Raw genomic sequence first — 18,599 nt, 5'->3', positions numbered from 1 at the left:
TGCTTTAATAAGTATTTTGACAAACGGAATGAGCAAACTCATTTGGTTTGCTTTGCCGGCCTCTTAATGCTCTCAGGAATTAAATATCACCAGCAATAATGCTGAAGAAATGTAGTCTCTGAATAATATGGAATCTCTGCTTGTTGATTCAACTTCCAACAGCTGCTGAAGAGCATCAGAATATGAAGCAAATGTAAATGTGTCTCTGCAGCACATGGCTGCATTCTGCGCTCTGCTGCAAGCACTTGGCATTCGGGGTCCTCTGGGCTCCTCTCATAAAAACTGTGCTTCCTTCTATCCCCAGTAAACAGAAAGGTGATGCCAACTTTCAGAACAGGGGTAAGCAGAAGAAGAAACAAACAGAGAATCTTGTTATTTCCAAAACAAGTGCTTTTTTTTTTTTTTTTTTTTTTTCCTAATACCTCAAAGTAGAGTGCACAGTATATTTAGATGTGAAGAGAAAGACTGAAGGGAAAAAGATGTTTTCAAAGCAGTGTTGAGAGACATTTTGAGATCACCTGGCGGTTCCCTTCGGGGAGCTGCCTCCAATGGGAGCTGAGCAGAAGTGTTCAGCAAACCAAGGTGTGTGCAGAGCTGTGCTGTGCTCAGCAGCAGCAGGCTGGTTGCTGTGCTCCAGAATCCTTTCCAAGCTGGTTCAGCTGGGTTTAGGAGTTCACATACCACTGTTGGTTGCAGCAGAAGCTCCTTCCCTTGCAGCAGTGGTGGCAATTCTGCTTCAGCCATTCAGTCAGCCTATGTATTGTGGATATCTGTCTGGCTTTCAAAATCTCACCAGGTCCCCTTCTTTTGTGGTCTGCTTCCCAGCTTATCTCCTCAGCAGACAGTGTGCAAACAAGTGAGATCTGCCCAGAATATCTGATGGAAGAAATGTAGGGATGCTGGAGTGAGGTGCATTTTCAACCAAAGGCAACAGGAGACATTACTGTTCTTACGGGAGAACCGAACGCTTCTGTAGGTTCAGCCCTTTCACTGCTCATAGCACACATCTCATCTCAGTGTGCTCCCCTCCCCTCCTCCTTGAGCACTGATCTCCGAGGGGTAGCACATTTTAACAGCTTTACCCATGTCGTTTTGTTGCAGTTTGAGGGATGCTAACCAGAATTTGCAGTGTGTTTAATGTTGAATAGAGTTCTCCAGCTTTAGTGGCAGGATCTAGAGTTCTTTGTGAATTATATTTAGCGCTGATGGAGCCTGCTTTGTCAGCTGTGTGTTGTTGCCCTGTGAAAACTGGCAGCATTCAGATCTAAATAAATGCTAAACAGTCTCGTGCTTTGAGGCATGATGAGAATTGCTCAAAAAATTTGATTCTAACTTAGGTGATTAATTTTGTTATCTCTGTGACTGTGTTCTCCTTCACCTCCATAGTCAGCAGAGGAAGGAGCTGGCATTAAATGTGGGGCATGCAGAGGAACAGCATGGAGCATTGTCCCAATGGGGGCATGGGGGTGGCTGGGTGCACGTGCCTGACCTGGAAGGAGGCCAGAACGCAGGCTCCATGTGATCAGAGCAGTGCTGGGATCTGTGGAGTGTTCTGGTCCGCAAACAAGCCCAGCAGCAGCATGCTTTGCATATTTGATTGCTCTGCTGGCTGATACCAAACGTGCCATCAGCATTCACAAATGTTTCTCATTGCTGTTGGCCGCTCTGTTTTCACCCTTAGAGGACATTTTGAGTTCTCGCTAAAAAAGGAAGCATCCATTTGAGCTCTAAATTATGCCTGTGTGATTCTCCCATCTTACTTATTTCAGGCCATATTGCAAGCTTAGGAAAGACAGCCCTTTTCATCTGGCACTCAATGTGGCTGCTTTCAGGCAGAGTGACAGTGCTGTTAGGAACGGGCCAGCTGCCCTGGCTGTGCTGCTGTGGGCTCGTATTGGTCAGTGAGCTTTTAAAGGTAAAACTCCTTTAAAAGGCTGACAGTGGTGTTCATACTGTCTGTTTGTCCACTGTGATGTAAGGTGGGTCTTTCAGACAGGTTCTGGTGTTAGGACCTGTGTGCTGTGGGGATCTCAGCTCTGGCTGTGCACGGATCCTGCTTGTGATTTGGAGGTGGTTGAGCAGTAAGTAATTCGGCATGACCCTACAGCGCTGGATGGGCAGGGGAGCCTGCAGGGCAAGCACTGGGCTGTATGGGGAACAGAGCTCTTGGTGGCACGGCTGATTTGCCACCAGCTGTGCTGCAGTGGGGTAAGGAGGAAGCTGGAGTGCTGTGAAGGGGCCTGTTGCTGTGGAGATGTCACGGCTCCCAGCCTGCTGCTGCTCTGGGGGATGCTGTGCTCAGAGTTCGTGGGTATGGTGCAGGCAGAGAGGATGGGGGAAAGAAAGGGTGACAATCCAGGCAAAGCACATGTTGGTGCAAACGTGTGCACGAGGCTTTTTGTGCAGCCCTTCCATGCCACCGCTCATGCCTGTCCGAGCTAGCTGCTCCTGCAAGGAGCTCACTGTGTGCTGACAGCGGGGAGGGTGCTGGCGTATGTGCAGGACTCATGTGCTGCTCCTCGCTCTGCAGCAGGCTCCTGGGGCCCTCCTCACGTGCTGGCTGCTGTATGCAGATCCTGCCAGCCCCAGAGGGCTCAGGGCAGGCAGGGAGCTTGTTCTTATGGTATTCCTAGTGCAGCCAATTCCCAGTGCACATGTTGTGTGCCATGTGCAGCTGCTGGGACAGGAGGGCAGCAAGAGGCAGGCGGTGGGAGGAGGGCATGCTGAGGAGGGGAGAAATTCTGGGTCTGTTGCAGCTCGTGTCTCCTTTCATCCTCTTCCCAGTTGTTGGCATTTTTCATTCCTCTCCACAGAATCAATTTTGCTCATTGTTTGGGCATAATTTTCTGCTCTGGTTTTAACGTGTATGGTGGGGAGTTGCCTTCTGCCTGGCTGCCTCACTGTGCGTTGCGCCTGGTAGCAGAAATGCTAAGTCACAGCTTGAAGCAGTGATTGAGCACCTGGTGGGAAGGCAGGGCCAACCCAGGGGAGCTCAGGTGTGCGCAGTGTACCTGAGTGATGGAAGGGCTGGAGCCAGGATCCACCCCTTTCCAGACCTCATTAAAGGGCTGGCAGTGGAGGGGAGGATATCTTGCTGGAGATCCCTGTGTGCCTGAGGCCTTTCGAAGGTAAGCAACCTGGGACTTTGCTGCTAGGCTATGGTTGCTGAACTTTCCATTGCATTACAGTGTTATATGTCTTCCTTTTGTTGCTGGCTGGCTGAGAACTGAAGCCCTAGGTACAGAAAACGCTCCACCAGCCCATATCCCAAAGGCTGCCCTCCCAGGGTGCAGCTTTGACCACTCTCATCACGCGCTCAGTGGGAATCTGGCATTGGTGCCTTTGGTTGCTCCAGCTACTACAAAATTAGTACAGCAAATATGAAATGTTTGTGTCAGCAGTGTTGTAGGAAATGTAGTCCTGTTGGTCTGTCAAAGGAGCCTTGATCATCAGTCGTCTTTTCGCTGTTAGCTTTCTTCAGTTTTTTTAAGTTAAATGACACCATTCTATTCCCTCAGAACTTTTAGAATGTGGATTAAACTCAATCCAACAGCACCGTGGGATCCTTCATTCACAGTTAGTGTGCTGTCAGGATGCCACGCGTTCCTGGTGCTCTGGATGCTGGATTTGAAGGAGGCACATTGAGAGAGGTGCGCGGACTAGCTGTGAGCCTGGATGTGCAGGCAGTGTGGTGTAAACACACAGGTGGTTTAGATGGACTCTTTTGTATACCGTTGCTTGTCTGAGGAACAGACCTGATCTCTTCTTCATGATTTTTCCTGTAAGTCTGGGATTTGAAACCATCAACACAAAGCATGAAGAGACCATTGTGGAGGAACTAAGATTCTGGTTGAGGTCACCAGATGTGTGAAGAACTTCAGAAAGGGAGAGAATGCATCAGTTTCTCAGTGGCAGTGTTCTGAGTGTGCAGGTGGAGGCATGTGGTTGGTGACAAACATGCAGATATCCCACCCGTGTGGATGGGAAGCACACTGCAAAATATGTGCAGTGAGTAGCACAATGTTTCGGCAGTAACAGGGCAGCATCTTGCTGCGTGTTTGTGTCCTTGTGAAGTCCTAGGGGCAGCCTGTTGCATAAATTAAGCTGCCATCCTCTTACCTGTTAGAACAAGATCTGCTTGCTGCAGCTCTTCTACGGATCTTTGTCTCTAGAATTTTAAGAGCTTAATTCTCTGTGTTAATGCTGGGAAGCAGATTTCAAGATCCTTAAGAACAGTGGAAATACTGGCCCTGCAGTTGTTTCCTGGCTTACAGCTTACCTGAATGCACCTGTAGCCAAAACAGCTGACTCAAGATTCCATTTAGCTTAGTGGTAACTGTGAATGAAGGAAAAGCAGGCTGAGACTAGTGCAGAGCAGTGTTGCATCTCTGCTAGTTGCTCAAGTTGTGTTTCTGGCATGAAAGGAGTTGGGCATTTGATCTGTCTCATTTAATTTACTCCTGGTTGGAAGCAGCCTGAGAGTGGATCAAGGTGGAAACGTTTGATGGAGTTGGCTCATAAGCTTTGTAGAGTGAAGAACCACTCTTCCTGTGTTTTCTACCACTGATAACCCCCCAGTGGCCCTACTCTGACACATCTGTAACGTAGAGAACAGCTTTTCTGCCTGGAATAATTCTCATAGGCAGTATGAAGCGTGTGAGCACAGTAGCTGGACAGGAGAGTGCTCCTTCACCTGGGCACATGCAAAACAGGTGTCTGAAACGATGCGTGTGCTCTGCACGTGTTCATCCCTTGCTTAGACAGCTGCATTAGAAAAATGCTGTGCAGGGCTCCTCTCTCCAGCCTGCCCCACACAGCTGCCCTGTAGCCATGTGCAGAAAGGCTCTGTCTGGGAGGTATGTGAGTGAGCAGTGTCTCCACTTCTCCTCCAAGTGGCTCACGGTTTATTTTGGGACTGTCTTGAGTGTGTGTGTCAGCTTAAGTGCAGAACACTCAGTGTTGAGGGGTAGGAGGCTGCTTGCTGTCTCTACCACTGAAGTAGCTTTGGGTGCAGTGGAACTGCCTGGTGCACAGGTTCCTTGCTTGCATCTCTCATCTGGCACATGCTTACAGAACTCAGAGGAAAGTGCTCCTGGAATGAAACGTTGCCTCTAGGAACAGTATCTTGCAGACTTCAGCCAGTGCAGGGACATCTGCTTCGTGAGCTGAAGCCTTCCTGCTCCTGTCTTGCACTTGGAGCCCCTGCTTCTGTTATTGTTCTTGACTTCCATTGGGCTTAATTAAAATACAGGTCTTTAATTTTTAATTCTTCTTTCCTGTTGATTTGGCTGTCTCTGTGTGAACACGGTCTCAGTGCAATTATTGTGCTCCCTGTGGAGGGACAAACATTTAATTCAGTGAGTCTTTCTTGGAGAGGATTTATTTTCCTGATCTTTCTACTCCAAGGGATGCAAAACCGGAGCATCCAATGAATAAAGAATTGAGCACCTCGTGTGGCTGCTCTGAGCCTGTTTGAGCTAGGATTGTTGTTAGTGAAATGTGTTCTGTGCCCACAGCTTCTGCTCAGGTGAGGAGCATGTGGTGGAGCCACGCAGCACAGCTGGCCTCAGCAGGGCACATTGGAGCCCTTGGGTCCAGCCAAGGTTTCCTCTTTAGAACTGGGTTTTATTGTCGTAGGATGCATTTAGATGTCATGTGTTAACTTGGGGAAAGGGATCAGGAGGGAGCAGCCTGTGCCTCCCTACGGTGTGTGACCAAGGGAACGTGAGTCCCTCTGCATCCCAGCTTGTGCTAAGTGGGGAGGTCTGCTATGGACCTCCAAAGTGAGGTGAAAATCTCACATTTCCTTTGCTCTTTCTGCAGCTAGTTTCAGCTGGCTTGGTGCTTTTGCTAGCTGAGCTCCCTCTGTGCAACCATAGATCAATGCTGAAATAAACACACAACAAAAGTGTTTGCCTACCCTTGCTGTCATGCGGTTCCAGACTTTTTATAGACCACTTAAAATACTTCAGGCTCTTTCAACTTCAGATCTGAGACTTCCTCAATTCCCATCGTATGTCTGTGTGATTTTCTTTATCCCCCCTGCATTCACTGAGATCGCGTATATGGGGGAAACTTCCAAATGTAACTTCATCCTGTTTTATAAGATTGTTTCAGGTCCCCCTGCATCAATCCCAGCCACAGAGGCATAGGAGGGCACACAGGGCAGGCATGGCTGCACTGCTGCTGTGGGCACACCGCCTTGCTTGGAAGATGCTTCTTGTGACTGTCTGTGGCCCCTTTCTGTCACCTATTCTTAATATTGCTTTGATTTGTATTTAGACTGAAGACCTGAAACTCTAAGCATGTTAAGGGTGAAAGTGTTTTGGTGAGATTTAAACTCTGCTTGTTTTATGTTTTTTTTTCTCCTGAAGGAGAGTATAAACATTTCATTGTTGTTTGTGTGAAGTGCCTTTTAGAACCAGCAGTCCAACAATGGGATAAAGAAAGCAGATGCGTCCAGTGTCTTTTCCAACAGCTTTTGTTTTTCTGATTGCTGTAAAGAAGGCTTATAATTTTTTTTTTTTTTCCTCTTTCTGAGCAGCAAGCAGTCTGTGGGGCTGGATCAAAGCTCATAAATGATGAATTGGAGGAATGGCAGAACGCCCTCCTTGTGCTCTGCTGGGTGTGCTGAGAACGCCATTGTTCCCTCATGTACCTTTTCCATCCTCCAGCCTGGACACACAGAGGGGGCCTTTGTTCCCTTCCTGCCAGGCGGACAATGCCAGTGCCTTGTGCTACCTCTGCTCACACCACCTGACTGCCCACAGCTCTTTGGCTTTTGGCAAGCCTGGGGCAATTGTCCTCCGGCTATGGCCTCACAAAGACAACAAATGGCATCACAGCCTCCTTCCTTCAGACCCCAGACATGAAGCAGAGCCTGCTCCTGGCCAGCATCTGCATCATGGGTGATGTCTGTCTCCAGAGCCTCCCATGCAGCTTTCTCTGGCTGCAGCTTTCCTCAGGTTTATCCCTCCCCCAAGTTTGTTTTCGAGGCACACCCCTGTGTTTAAACCAGCTGTTGGTAATTCCTGTGAAACTGTGACAGTGCCAGTATCGTAGCCCCATTAGCTCAGAGCTGGGGCTGCACCTAGTCCAAATGCTCTCCCCTCCCAAGTGCTCTGTGCAGGAAGGCAGAAGTGCAAACATTGTTAACTGGAACAATGCAGCATTGCCAGGGTGAAGAATGCGAGTTAGCTGTGTATGTGTGGCATGTGCGTGCCAGGGCTACAGAGCACTATGCAAGTCCTCTCCTTTTTCTTTTGTTTCTTTTCCTTTCCCACTAGAGAGGTCTGAACCTCTTGCTAGCGCTTTTGTTTGGGGATGAGTAGGATCAGCAAGAGGAGGTGGGAGTGAGATTTTTGGGAACCCAGAACCTGAAACTGAAAGAGCCAACAGGCTAGTAAAGCTTTGCAGAGAAATTTAAAATTAGCCTGACCCACTGCTTTTACATTGCTGGAATTTAATTGCTCTGACCCTACAGCTCCTTGGGCTGACTCAGAACAAGCGTTCCCAGGCTGCGGTCTGCAAGGTCTGTGCTGGGAGGCTCTCCCATGTGGCCATGGGTCTGCACCAGGCCGTGAGACGGACCCACAGGCTGCCTCCTCCTGTTTGGGGGTGTGTGGAGAAATCCAGCCTGAAGAGCTGGGGAAGCCTCTGGTATTCCTGCTGTCTTTATGTCTGTGTCTGTGTGGCTCCTGACTGGAGTCTGTTCTGCCTCAAACAGAGATGCTGTTGTGTGGAAGCTGTTCAGAGCTTTTCCTTTTTCAGACAATGATTATAACTGTTTCTCTTCTGTTCCTGTTTGCAGGTTGTGCAGCTTGACACTAAAGAAACTGGTAGTCTTAAAGGAATTGGATAAGGAGCTTATTTCTGTGGTCATTGCTGTCAAAATGCAGGTAATTGCTGTCAGCTCTAAGAATCAAATGTGGTACTTGAGTTAACAATGCTGGCAGGTGCCTCCGTGTGAGGTCTATCATGGCTGTGGGCCACTTCCCACACTTATATCGTGATGTTCTGTGCATGTGGAGAGTCTCTTATGATCTTTCTCCTGTGTTCCTACCAAATTTCATTGTAGTAAGTGAAGAATATTGTTCACTAAGGACTCAGCATGAGCTTTATATGTTGGTAAAGATGCTCATTTCGTATCATATGCTGTCACCTGATCTTCCTGAGCAGTCACCAAATCTAAGCTTGTGTTTAGCATGCTGCAGCTCTTGCTGGGGCAGAACATCTTGGTCATTTGGACCTGGGCTGGGGAGGCTCTGAAGGCTGGGCCTTCTTCCAATGGACAGCCCTTCTGTCAGAAGTCCAACCCATGTTTGTAGCCAGGTACTTGTCAGTTGATTTATCGGATGCCTGTACATTTCAGTTTGTTTCCATAAGATACAGCTCTCATCCTAGGTAAATAACCTACTTTGCAACATGGGTTTGTGCTGCTTAATTAGGTTTCTACATAGAGGTCATGCTGCCTGGAAGTAGGTGTGCAGCAGGTAGCGAGTAAGTTCCACAGTGTGTCACTGCGTCAGTTTAGCTCGAGTGCTCCCACCACTGGAAATGCTGAAGTGCTTACTGGTTAAAAGCCTAGTGGACCTGTAAGTAGACAAGTACCATTAACTATGCTGAAAAGCAGCTGCTTTTCAAAAAAGGGGCAGGCAAATTCCTGCAGAGATCTGTTTGTGTTAAAATCTAACTTGGAAGGTGAAATCATGAAGGCTTTGTGGACCAAGAACATGCAGCTGAGCATTTAGCCAACATCTCTCATCTCTTTGAGCAGTCCAGCTGCAGCAAAATTGTGTCCTTCTGTGTTGGAGGGATTCACAGATCCACAGCAGGGAGCAGAAAGGTAGGGAATAGTTTCACACAGCTGAATTCTGAAGATGCACAGCTGTGGGTTCTCAGGCTGTCAGATATTGCTGATCAGGGCTGAAAGCTCTCCATATGTTTGTACAGGTTAGCGTGTGCATCACTGTCAGGGCCCGAGGCTTCTCAGTGAGTGATCTACAGACAGGGTGTGCCAGGCTTGGGCTGCGAAATCCAGTAGCTTTTACTAGAACAAAGCTTCTTCCCATCCAGGTTACTGCTAGGAGTTTAACACGTTCTCTGGGTGAAAAGGTTGAATGTGCTGCTCTGGACATGGAAGCCCAAAAAGCCTGAAGGGAGTTTTAAAAATTGGGACTTTCTTGTCTGTTCTAAATATATGTTGTGATCTGTCCTGCTACAGTAAGTAACACAGTGAGACCTGAGCAATTATTCTGCAGTCCCTTCTGTAGTGGGACAGATTCTTGAAGAACTGGAAAGCAAAAGCACTTGCCCTCTGTAACTGGAAAAGTTTGGGGTGCTTATCTGCCAAGTCCCAGGCTGCAGCTTGCATCCTTGCCCATTGTTTTTGCTTTCATCTGTCCTTTCAGTTGGCCTTGAGGTCACAGCAGCTGCAATAACTGCTGTCCCAGAGGGGTGCCCATAGCTTCACCTTGGGTGTCCCTGGCACTGCAGTTCGATCATTGCTCATATCTCGTGATGTGCTATTTAATGGTAGGGCAGTAGCACTGTGACTCAGATGCAGGCAGATTTGAAGCCTTCCTTCGTGGCTTGCAGGTTATTATGATGCTGACAAGTAAGGCTACTTAATTTGCCAGCACTCAGGTTTCTGACACAGCTATTGTTTGCAGCTGGTGATATTGGATCTTCAAGTATATGGTCTCTGTCAAATGACTCGCTGGCTGTGTATGAGAAATTGCAAGAGAGGTGTCAGCACTGCAGTCCTTCCAGAAAGAATGACTGAATTTAGACCTAATGAGAGCATCCTACCTGCATTTCCCATGTCTGTCTGTATTCCTCCTGATGTTCAAAGACTTGTCAACAGTATTTCCCAGGCTGTTGCTCTATTTATCTGCTGCAGTCTTTTTAAAGCTGCTATATTTGGGCTTTCATTAGATTTCGAGTTGCGTAACAAGTAAAGCAAGATTGCTACTGTTAGGAGATTTGCAGTGTGGAACAAATGCTGCTATTGCCGGTGGCAAGGCCAGCTGTGCTTAACTTGCACACGTGCTGCTTTTGCTGGGAGGGACCCTTCAGTTTTCAACCTGCTCTGCTGTTTGATGTACTGGGGGCACCTGCAAATCACAGCATTCTGGTTTTGTGAGGAGGAAGGGATGTAACCCAGTCTCAGCCTCTCCTCTTCTTCCTCCCTCATTTTGGGATATTATTTGGGGCTGCGCAGTAGACATTTGCAGTTTTACTTTAGATGCAGCTGGGAGGTGTTTAGTCCCTGTCTGTCTCTGGTTTCCCAGATGCCGTTTTTTCTTTTGAGAGCTACAGTTTTGTGCCTCTGGGAGATCAGCCTGTCTGGACAAAGCCAGAGCTGCAATCTCAGCAGAATATTGAGCCAGAGACCTCTGAAACTTACCACTATCTGAACAATACAGAAGCATTTGCTAGGCAGAGGTTTATTGTGCTTTCCTGCTAGTTTTCTCTGAAATATTCCCTGAAATAGACTAAAATCTCCACTTTTCTCCAGGAGGGGTGTGTGTACAAAGAGAAAAATCAGTCCACCAAGGCTAATGCCAGAGATGTGTGTGTGACACTGCAGCCTGCGAACCCAGGAGATGCAGAGCCTGCTACCTATTGGCTGCAGTCATGAAATGAGACTTCAGCTTGAGGGGTGGGGGCTGACTCATAGCTTTTGAATGCTGGGGTTTGGCAGAACAAAAGCTGCTTTGTTGCAGTTAGGGACAGTAAATATGCCCAAATCTTTATTAGTCAAATATCTCCCTTTTCGTCTCATTAATATGTTGCGCAAGTGCAAGGTCAGATCCATCCATTCACTTTCTCTGTGGTAGTCTCTGAAAGCATTTCCCAGTTTTGTTTAAATAGAGGTGGGATGCCAATCCACGGCTACTTCCATTTCAGTCCAGTCTTCCTTCCCACCATCCTTTCCAAGGCCATAATCTTTCCAGCGCTGCCTGCAGCCCAGCTCTCTGACAGCCCCGCCTGCAGAACCTGCTGCCTTATCCCTTCCCTGGGGAGAGGCAGCACAAAGGCAGCTGTGGGTAATATCAGGGGGAGTAAGGCCTGTAGTTGGAGCTCTGCAGTTCTACGGCTGAGCCGTTTGTGCTGGATGGCAAGAAAGTGGCTGGCTGGGCAATTTACCACATGGGCTTTGCTTCTGTGCAGGGCTCCAAGCGCATCCTGCGGTCTCACGAGATCGTGTTGCCGCCGAGTGGACACGTGGAGACGGAGCTTGCGCTGACCTTCTCGCTGCAGGTAAGTGGGACGGGGCACCAGGACACTTGTGTGAGCAGAGGTGCTCTGGGGGTCTGCATTGAGGATCCTTCTGTATTGTGTTGGCTGCTCTCCTCGGAGCATCCTGCCCTAGTACTGCCTCTTGAGCAGGGAAATGAGGGAAATAGAGGCTGGGTTGCTGTGAGCACAAGAGAGAGTCCTGCATGCATGGAGCAGACACTCGGAAGCATTCTTGTCGAGGTTAAATGTATTTTGGAGCTGAGGGTTAGATGTTGCCATCTGGAGTTTGATCTGATAAGGACTGCAGTGGTGATGCAGGACAGACTGGCTGTTACTCTGAGCCCTGGGTAGGCAAGGTAGGTGAGATTTCACTGCAGACAGATGATAACCCTGGGACTGCATGGGAAGGTACACAGATGGCTGGCGTTTCTGGTTCTGTCCTGATGCATCTTGCAAACTGGGTTAACTGCAGCACTGCATACCCTCCTCTGTGAGGAGGAATGAGAAATCCACGTGCCAGGAGTAAGTATGTGTGATTCTTAAAGACTGCAGCTTTCCAGCGACCGGGAACAGAGCCTTAGGATGAGCCAAATCTCTGCCCATCCTGTGTCAGCAAATGTTTCTGCAGATTTTGTTTTGGAATGTGTTTTTTTTTTGTGTGTGTGTTTGTGTTTTTTTTCCCAGCAACTCAGAGCAATATTGCAGCAGGACACACAGCATTGTTTTTAAGTTGGTTTCCCCAGGAGGGGCTGGGAACTGAGCCAGAACAGGGGATAATGATGTCCGTGACGCTGTAAGCCTTCAGAACAGTGTTTGTGAGATGAGCAAGCTTAGTGCAGAGATGTGCTGCTGATCTCTCTGCTGCAAGAAGGATTAGTGCTCTTGGATGCAGTGAGGTCTGGGAAGCCTTCCTGAAATGGCACAGCAGGATTTTTATGACAGCTTTTATTATTTCTTAATTGGACGATGGCTGGAAGCTACTCTTAGCTAAGTATAGTCTGAGCCAGGTACAGTCTGAATTTAGTGCCTGGGATATTTTGAGTGGTGATGGACTACAGAGTAAAAGCATGTGGATGTCTCAGCAAGAGAAAGCCTCAGTGTCTTGCAGCAGCAGCCAGTATCTCCATATTGTGCTGTCACTCTTTGCCCTGTGTGCTTCGCTCTGCTTGCATGCACACTGTGCAGGCTGTCCATGTGGGCAATGCTCTGTTATGCAGGTGGGGTAAGACTAGAGCTATGGTGCATCTGAATCTGATTCACCTAGCTAGCTAGGCTGAGACTAGCAGAAGCCTTTCTGGCAGGTAAGCTCCTGTCATCCTGACTGCTGGAATGGCTGCTCTTCCTGACCCTCTGCAAGTTTCTCAGGATCAATTGAAGTTCCCTGGTGTGTATGGCGGACCCCTTTTCTTGTCCTTGGAGGTGCTTGCAGTGCTTGGGGCTTCCTGTGTCTTGTTTTCAAATACTGGGTTATGGAGTGGCAGTTACTAACAAGTTTTTGTTGAAACCATTCTGTACATCTGACAAGTGATGGCAGGAATTAAAAATAGCTGTGCAGTGAGAGTGGCTGGGGTGTTCCAGAGGATGTTGCCTTTAACTGAATGGCATGAATGTCTCTGGATCTCTATTTTATTTTATTTTTATTTTTTAATATTTCTATGAATCTTCATCAGAGTTGGCCAGGAAACACATCTTTGAAAAACAGAAATTTGCATGTGTGAACTTGATCCATCTAGTTGAATTCCAGAAAACTGTAGACATGGAGATCAAACTGGCCTGGGACCCGGATTGACTTTAGAATTCAGCTTGCAGGGTTCGTGCTTAAGCAGCGTCAGAGGACCCCGATGCCTCCAGCTGAGAGCAAGGAATCCCTCTTCCCTACTGCCTTCCCAACACTTGATAGGGTCTCAGCTGCAGGAGGATGGGAGGTTTGAATGCACAAGGTGCCTCTTGCCTTCTGAATCCCAGCTGGCAGCTCCAGTCCTCAGTAACTTCAGTGTTGCGGATCTGTGAAGTTGCGCTCAATTTGTGTTTGGATGCAAATGCGTTTTAAGGTGATCTTTTAATTACGTGGACTGCTGTTCCTCCCTTCTACAGGGCTGGTGCCTCATGCAAGGCAGTCAATCCCATCCTTGCAGAGCAATCAGTTAATTGGTATTCTGCTTGTTTGCACAGCCACTGCTCCTGGCTCTCTGCGCAGCAGTCAGGCCTGCTCTGGACTGCAAATTAACATCTCCAGGTTTCTGGTGGCACTCAGCAGTTGTATTTATCAAGTTTTTTAAGAGGCAGGAAGTTACTCTCACAATTTCCCAAAGTGGGGAGAGGAGCTAAAAAAAAAAAAAAAGGTGAGATGAAGCATCCTTCACTTAAGAACATCCAGTATGCAATTAGGGTCTCTGTAGTGAGGTTCTCCTTTCTGCAGCCCATCTCTTGGAGGATGCTCATCTCTTTGGGACTGGACTTGGGCTCAGCCCTTCCAAACAGAAACAGCCAGGATTGTTTTGTCAGTGCCTGGTGGGGACCACAGTGCCTCATGCTCTGTGGTCACTCACAGGCCTGAGCTGCCTCATGTCCTGGGACTATAAAGGCAAGGGTATGGGGTTACCTGGGCTCCCCCCATGCCCACTAATCCCCTTGTGTGGCACTAGGGTTCTGTGGCAGAGCTTTACAAAGGCTGTGTTTTTAAAATGAGAGTCAGAAATGATTGCTTCCTTGATAATGAATGTAGGGTTGCATGTTAAGGGTTAGTTCAGTGTAGGAATGGAGCTTACCTGTGAACCAGACATCTTGGGAGATAAAATCAAGGCACATAATGAACTTTTGCTTTCTGTTTTCAACCCCAGTACCCTCACTTCTTGAAGAGAGAAGGCAACAAGCTTCAGATCATGCTGCAGCGGCGGAAGCGATACAAGAACCGAACCATTCTAGGCTACAAGACTCTGGCTGTGGGGTCTATCAACATGGCTGAGGTGAGCACTGTTTGGCATGATCCGTACTTACAAGAGCAGGATTCCCCATCAGTTTAAATCCAGTGTTATTACTTTCCTTATTGAGAAGTACCTGGATGGATTTCATGCAACTATCTTAATGCTGATTAGTATTCACAGAACAGTATTTTAAACAGATCTTGGTACTGAGTACTAATATTGCACATTTTCTGGATAGCATATTGAAGGCTAAAGGATTCTTGAGGCTTATTAGCTTGCAAGGTTTGTGGAGTATATCTTGTTTGTTTTTGTTTTGAGCTAGGAGGTCCACATCAACTCACCCAAATGCAGCTCAAATCCCCTTTGCATTCAGAACACTTCTGCATGTATTTCAATACTAATGCATTTTCTTTTGTATTACTATGTTTGGTTGAGCTGAGCTAACACATTTGTCTTAAATGTTTCATATTTGTGGAAACAAGGCTGTTAAGGCCACTTGGACAGGCCTTCCAGGTTCAGTGCAGCAGCAGCGTGTTTCATCAAACTGCAGTCTGCCAATAAATACTTTCATTGTTTCCACCTGTAAATTAATGTTATGCTGTGGTGAGTTATTACAGTGTTAAATAATTTATTATAAAGAATGCTTCTGTTGTGTAAGTTCAGCTTCTTTAGACTTGCATTAAATGTAGATCTCCCCATCTGAACTGTCCAAATTCTGATTTATAGTCCAATAGGCAACATTTTTCCTGTACCACATTTAGTTTAAGAGCTAGAAATTGACTGTTGCTGTAACGCAGAAAACGTGTGGGCCCATTAATTAGATCCATTGGTGAACTTCTGAGTGTTGGGCATTTGCTGCTGTGTGTGGTTTTTCTTATGTCTTTTTTTGTAATGTCAGCTGACTGAGGTTAGAAGGTCATGCATTTCCAAAGGTTTGCTTTGCTGGGAAGCAGTTACTTTCCAGCTCATCTGGAATATTTCTGAAATTGAAGATTTTGGGTAAACAAATGCTGTATCCTTTTAGAAGCCTCCCCCTCTTTGCAGTTTATAGTTAAATGACCCCTGCCCAGCACTGACACATGCAAAGTTATTATAGGAGTTGAAAGAAAACAAAGTGATGAAAAGTTGGTGAAAGCATGAACCTGAGAGGGTGTGTGTTCCTCATCAGCTCAGGTCATTTTAAAGCCTGGTGTGCGGTAGGAAGCTGAAGTGCAGGCAAGTGGGGATGGGGAAGCAACTGCTGTGTCTGGTGGGACGAGAGAAGAACCTGAGTCTTGGGTTCTAAGAAGAGCTCTGAGAGCTGTGGGCGTCAAAGGGAAGATGGCTGCAGTGAGAAGCCCACACTGAGATGTGTCTGCATCCACCATGTCTTGCATTTTGTGAGTCAGCACTTAATTAGCCCAGTATGGCCATCTCCTCCAAGATTGTGGAGCAGGAATTTTTGCTTTAGGAAGCACTTCGCTGCGTATCTCACTGATAATTTTGGTGGGGGTTTTTTTTTTGCTTTGAAGTTCCTCAACTTTGAAGGTTCTGAAGGTTGATAACTTGATGATTCAAATCAGTATTATTCTGTGGAAGCAAATACATAGTAATGACGTATGCAAGTTTTGTGTTTCATGGGTGAGCTAATCAACTGTTAAGCTCAGAAAATTTTTCCTTTCCTTCCATCACTTGCATTAGCAGCCAACTAAAATTTCAGCGAGCATTGTGTGTTGCCTGCATGTGGCACCTGCAGTTGCAGGGTGTTGTCTGTCTTCTCTATTTGACAATTTGGAGTAACTCTGTTAACATAAATGACTCTTGTAGAATACAGACGGTGCAAGTTTAAATACATTTAAATGCAGATTTGTTGTGTGTGATTTCTGTCCCAGGTCATGCAGCACCCCACAGAAGGTGGCCAGGTACTGAGCCTTTTCAGCAACATCAAAGAAGCTGCAGTAAAGGTAGCAGAAATCTGGATCTTCTCCTTGTCAAGTCAGCCAATTGACCATGAAGACAGCAGTATGCAGGCCAGCCAGAAAATCAAGTCTACAGGTGAAGTACAACTGCATGCTCTGGGGACTAATGCCATCCTGAACTAACTGGAGTTAAATTCCACCTGAGCTTAGATGCTTCCTGGGAAGAATGAGGCTTGTACTGTGCCTCTATCTTTAGCTGGTTATCGCAGAGAAAACCAACTTGTAGCAACCTGTTGCTGTGTAAGCAAGGATCGTGGCTGCCAGTGTTAGGGGTTGTCAGAGGTTCACACAAGGCTTAAATCATGCAGCAAGTGAGGTCTGTGCTCTTCCAGCATTACTGGTGGGTGTGTTGAGAACCTGTAGCTCCTCATATGGGTAACAGTGTCATATTCAGGACATGCACATTTAAGTTGCTATCCTAACTTTTTTTCCTTCCTTGTTCTACAATATATGTTAACTTACATAATACCTACAGAGCTGTCATATTTTTAAATGGAATATGATCTGGTTTAATGAAAGTAAATCCCAGTGTTGCTCAGTATGTAGGAAAGTACTTGTGTTTCTGTTTGTGACAGTCTTCCACCTTCTCTGTAGCAGCAGCCTTCTGCTCACTGCCAGCAGAGTGGCCTGTTGAAGGCAGTGCATTCAGGTACATGTGTGTTGCTGCCTGAGGCCAGGCAGGTCATCTCAAGTGTCATGTCCATAGAATTTAGACTCTCCTGGTGTGTCTTCTGAAGATAGTTAGGCTCTCTAAGGGGGAAAAATTCCTTCCCTTGTAGGAAAAACTACTTTCTTGCTGTTGTCTGCCAGGTGATTCTTTCCAGAAAAAAGAGGGTGGTATTCTAAGGAGTCTTATCTGTGTGTTGGTCTATCCTTCTTACTAGATTGTGTTTCTCCTTGTTCCTCATCTCCAGGATGTTCCCATCTCATTGGTTCTAACGCAGATAAAAGATAAAGAAGCAAGCGTTTCCTTATGTACCTCCTTTCTTGGTTTGTGACTCTTAGTTGGTTTTCTCTGCTCTTCAGATGAGATTTTCTCTTCGCATTAAAGGAGTTTCATGGGATCTCTCCCTTCTTTCCTTTCAGATAACTATTCTGAGGAGGAGTACGAGAGCTTCTCTTCTGAGCAGGAGGCCAGTGACGATGCCGTGCAGGGCCAGGTACTGTTTAGGGCACAGCTTCTTCCTGTGAGAGCTTCTGTAGAGCATGTATTCTCAGCTTCTGCTTGAAATGATAAGTCTGTTTCCTTAGGTAAGCTGTGACAGTGTGAGATTGTCACCAAATGTTGAGCTGCAGTGGCAGGAGGAGAATGGAGATGCACAGCAACCCATTTCTTTCACCGTGCTGTGATTTATCCCCTTATGTGTTGTCTTGAGTCCCCTTTAAACACTAAAATATTGAGTTTGTCTGCTCAATTGTGCTAACGCAGCAGTTGATTATTTCTGTAATGCTGATTGGGTTCAAAGAGCCTGGCAAGGCCCCTAGCTATAACTTAAGGGCTGATGGAATGTGAGTTGGATTTTAGCCTTTAGTATCTCTTGCAAAATGGATCCTGACAGGGAACTCCCTGTGCAGGAGTAAGGTGCTTCTGAGTTTGGGTCTTACTTGCCTTCGGACTCTGGCATCACTTGCCTTCTGTGTCTTGGAGGGTACTAAGAGGCACCCACTGAGATGTGGGGCTGAGAGAATCCTTTTCTTTCTAGAATTTGGGCTGTTTTGCTCCTCTGAGCTGGTGTTCCCAGCTCTCTGCTGACCTAGTTCAATTCCATTTCCCTCTGCCATTGTAACTGCTGAAAAATGAAGCAAAAGCTGACAGTCTGCAAGACAGAGCAGCAGGCTAATAGAGGGAATGTTGTTAGGACTTAAATGATTGTGTGTCCCCAAACCACAAAGGTAACAAAGGAATCCTCTTTCTGTTCAGGATTTGGATGATGATGAGTACGAGCTGGGGAAGCCCAAGAAGCAGCGGAGATCGATAGTAAGAACGACGTCCATAACCAGGGTCGGTGGAAATTAGTTTTACTAACACTGATGGGGTTTGGCTAGGATGTGCAGTGCATGTGGCCTGTGGGAGCAGCAGTGCTGGAAATGCTGGCAGGGAGCCTGGGGGCATGGTCACAGCATGTGAAGAGCCAGCAGAAACTATCAGATCAGGGAGGGGAGCAGTCCGTGATGTGTGTGTATCTTGAGTGTTCTTTAGCTGCAAGGTTAGGATGCTCCAAAAATCATATAAGTATGTGAAAATCAGCCCCATAACAAAGCCAGGGCAAGATCTGTGCTCACATGATCCTGAAAGTTGGCTTAAGCAAAGGAAAGATCTTCTGTTTGTGCTCTGCACTGGGAGAGACCCATGGGAAAGTTTCAGAAGGAAGTTCAGTTAGGGTCTGGAGCCAAACAGATGAACCTGAGGTGATGCATGTTGAGGCCAAAGGAGTAGCTGGATATTGAAGGCTTTGGTGAGTAGCATGCAGCC

At 47.0% G+C, this 18,599-nt stretch overlaps 1 protein-coding gene across 11 annotated transcripts in view; it reads left to right on the top strand.

Moving 5' to 3' along the window:
* PACS2 (phosphofurin acidic cluster sorting protein 2) overlaps positions 1–18,599 on the top strand; it is a 67,050-nt gene that overhangs the window by 13,542 nt on the left and 34,909 nt on the right. For 8 of the 11 annotated variants that reach the window (XM_048944901.1, XM_048944903.1, XM_048944895.1 and 5 more), the window contains exons 2-7: positions 7,811–7,898; positions 11,176–11,265; positions 14,085–14,210; positions 16,040–16,202; positions 17,213–17,286; positions 18,048–18,128. In XM_048944901.1, coding sequence (XP_048800858.1) covers positions 7,811–7,898; positions 11,176–11,265; positions 14,085–14,210; positions 16,040–16,202; positions 17,213–17,286; positions 18,048–18,128 — 622 coding nt within the window. The remainder of the gene's footprint in view (positions 1–7,810; positions 7,899–11,175; positions 11,266–14,084; positions 14,211–16,039; positions 16,203–17,212; positions 17,287–18,047; positions 18,129–18,599) is intronic. The other 3 variants (XM_048944904.1, XM_048944898.1, XM_048944897.1) reach the window with 1 other exon arrangement.

This window comes from Lagopus muta, chromosome 5, assembly GCF_023343835.1.
Source record: "Lagopus muta isolate bLagMut1 chromosome 5, bLagMut1 primary, whole genome shotgun sequence".
NCBI classification, from domain to species: domain Eukaryota; kingdom Metazoa; phylum Chordata; class Aves; order Galliformes; family Phasianidae; genus Lagopus; species Lagopus muta.
This window is presented reverse-complemented; position numbering and strand designations above follow the sequence as displayed.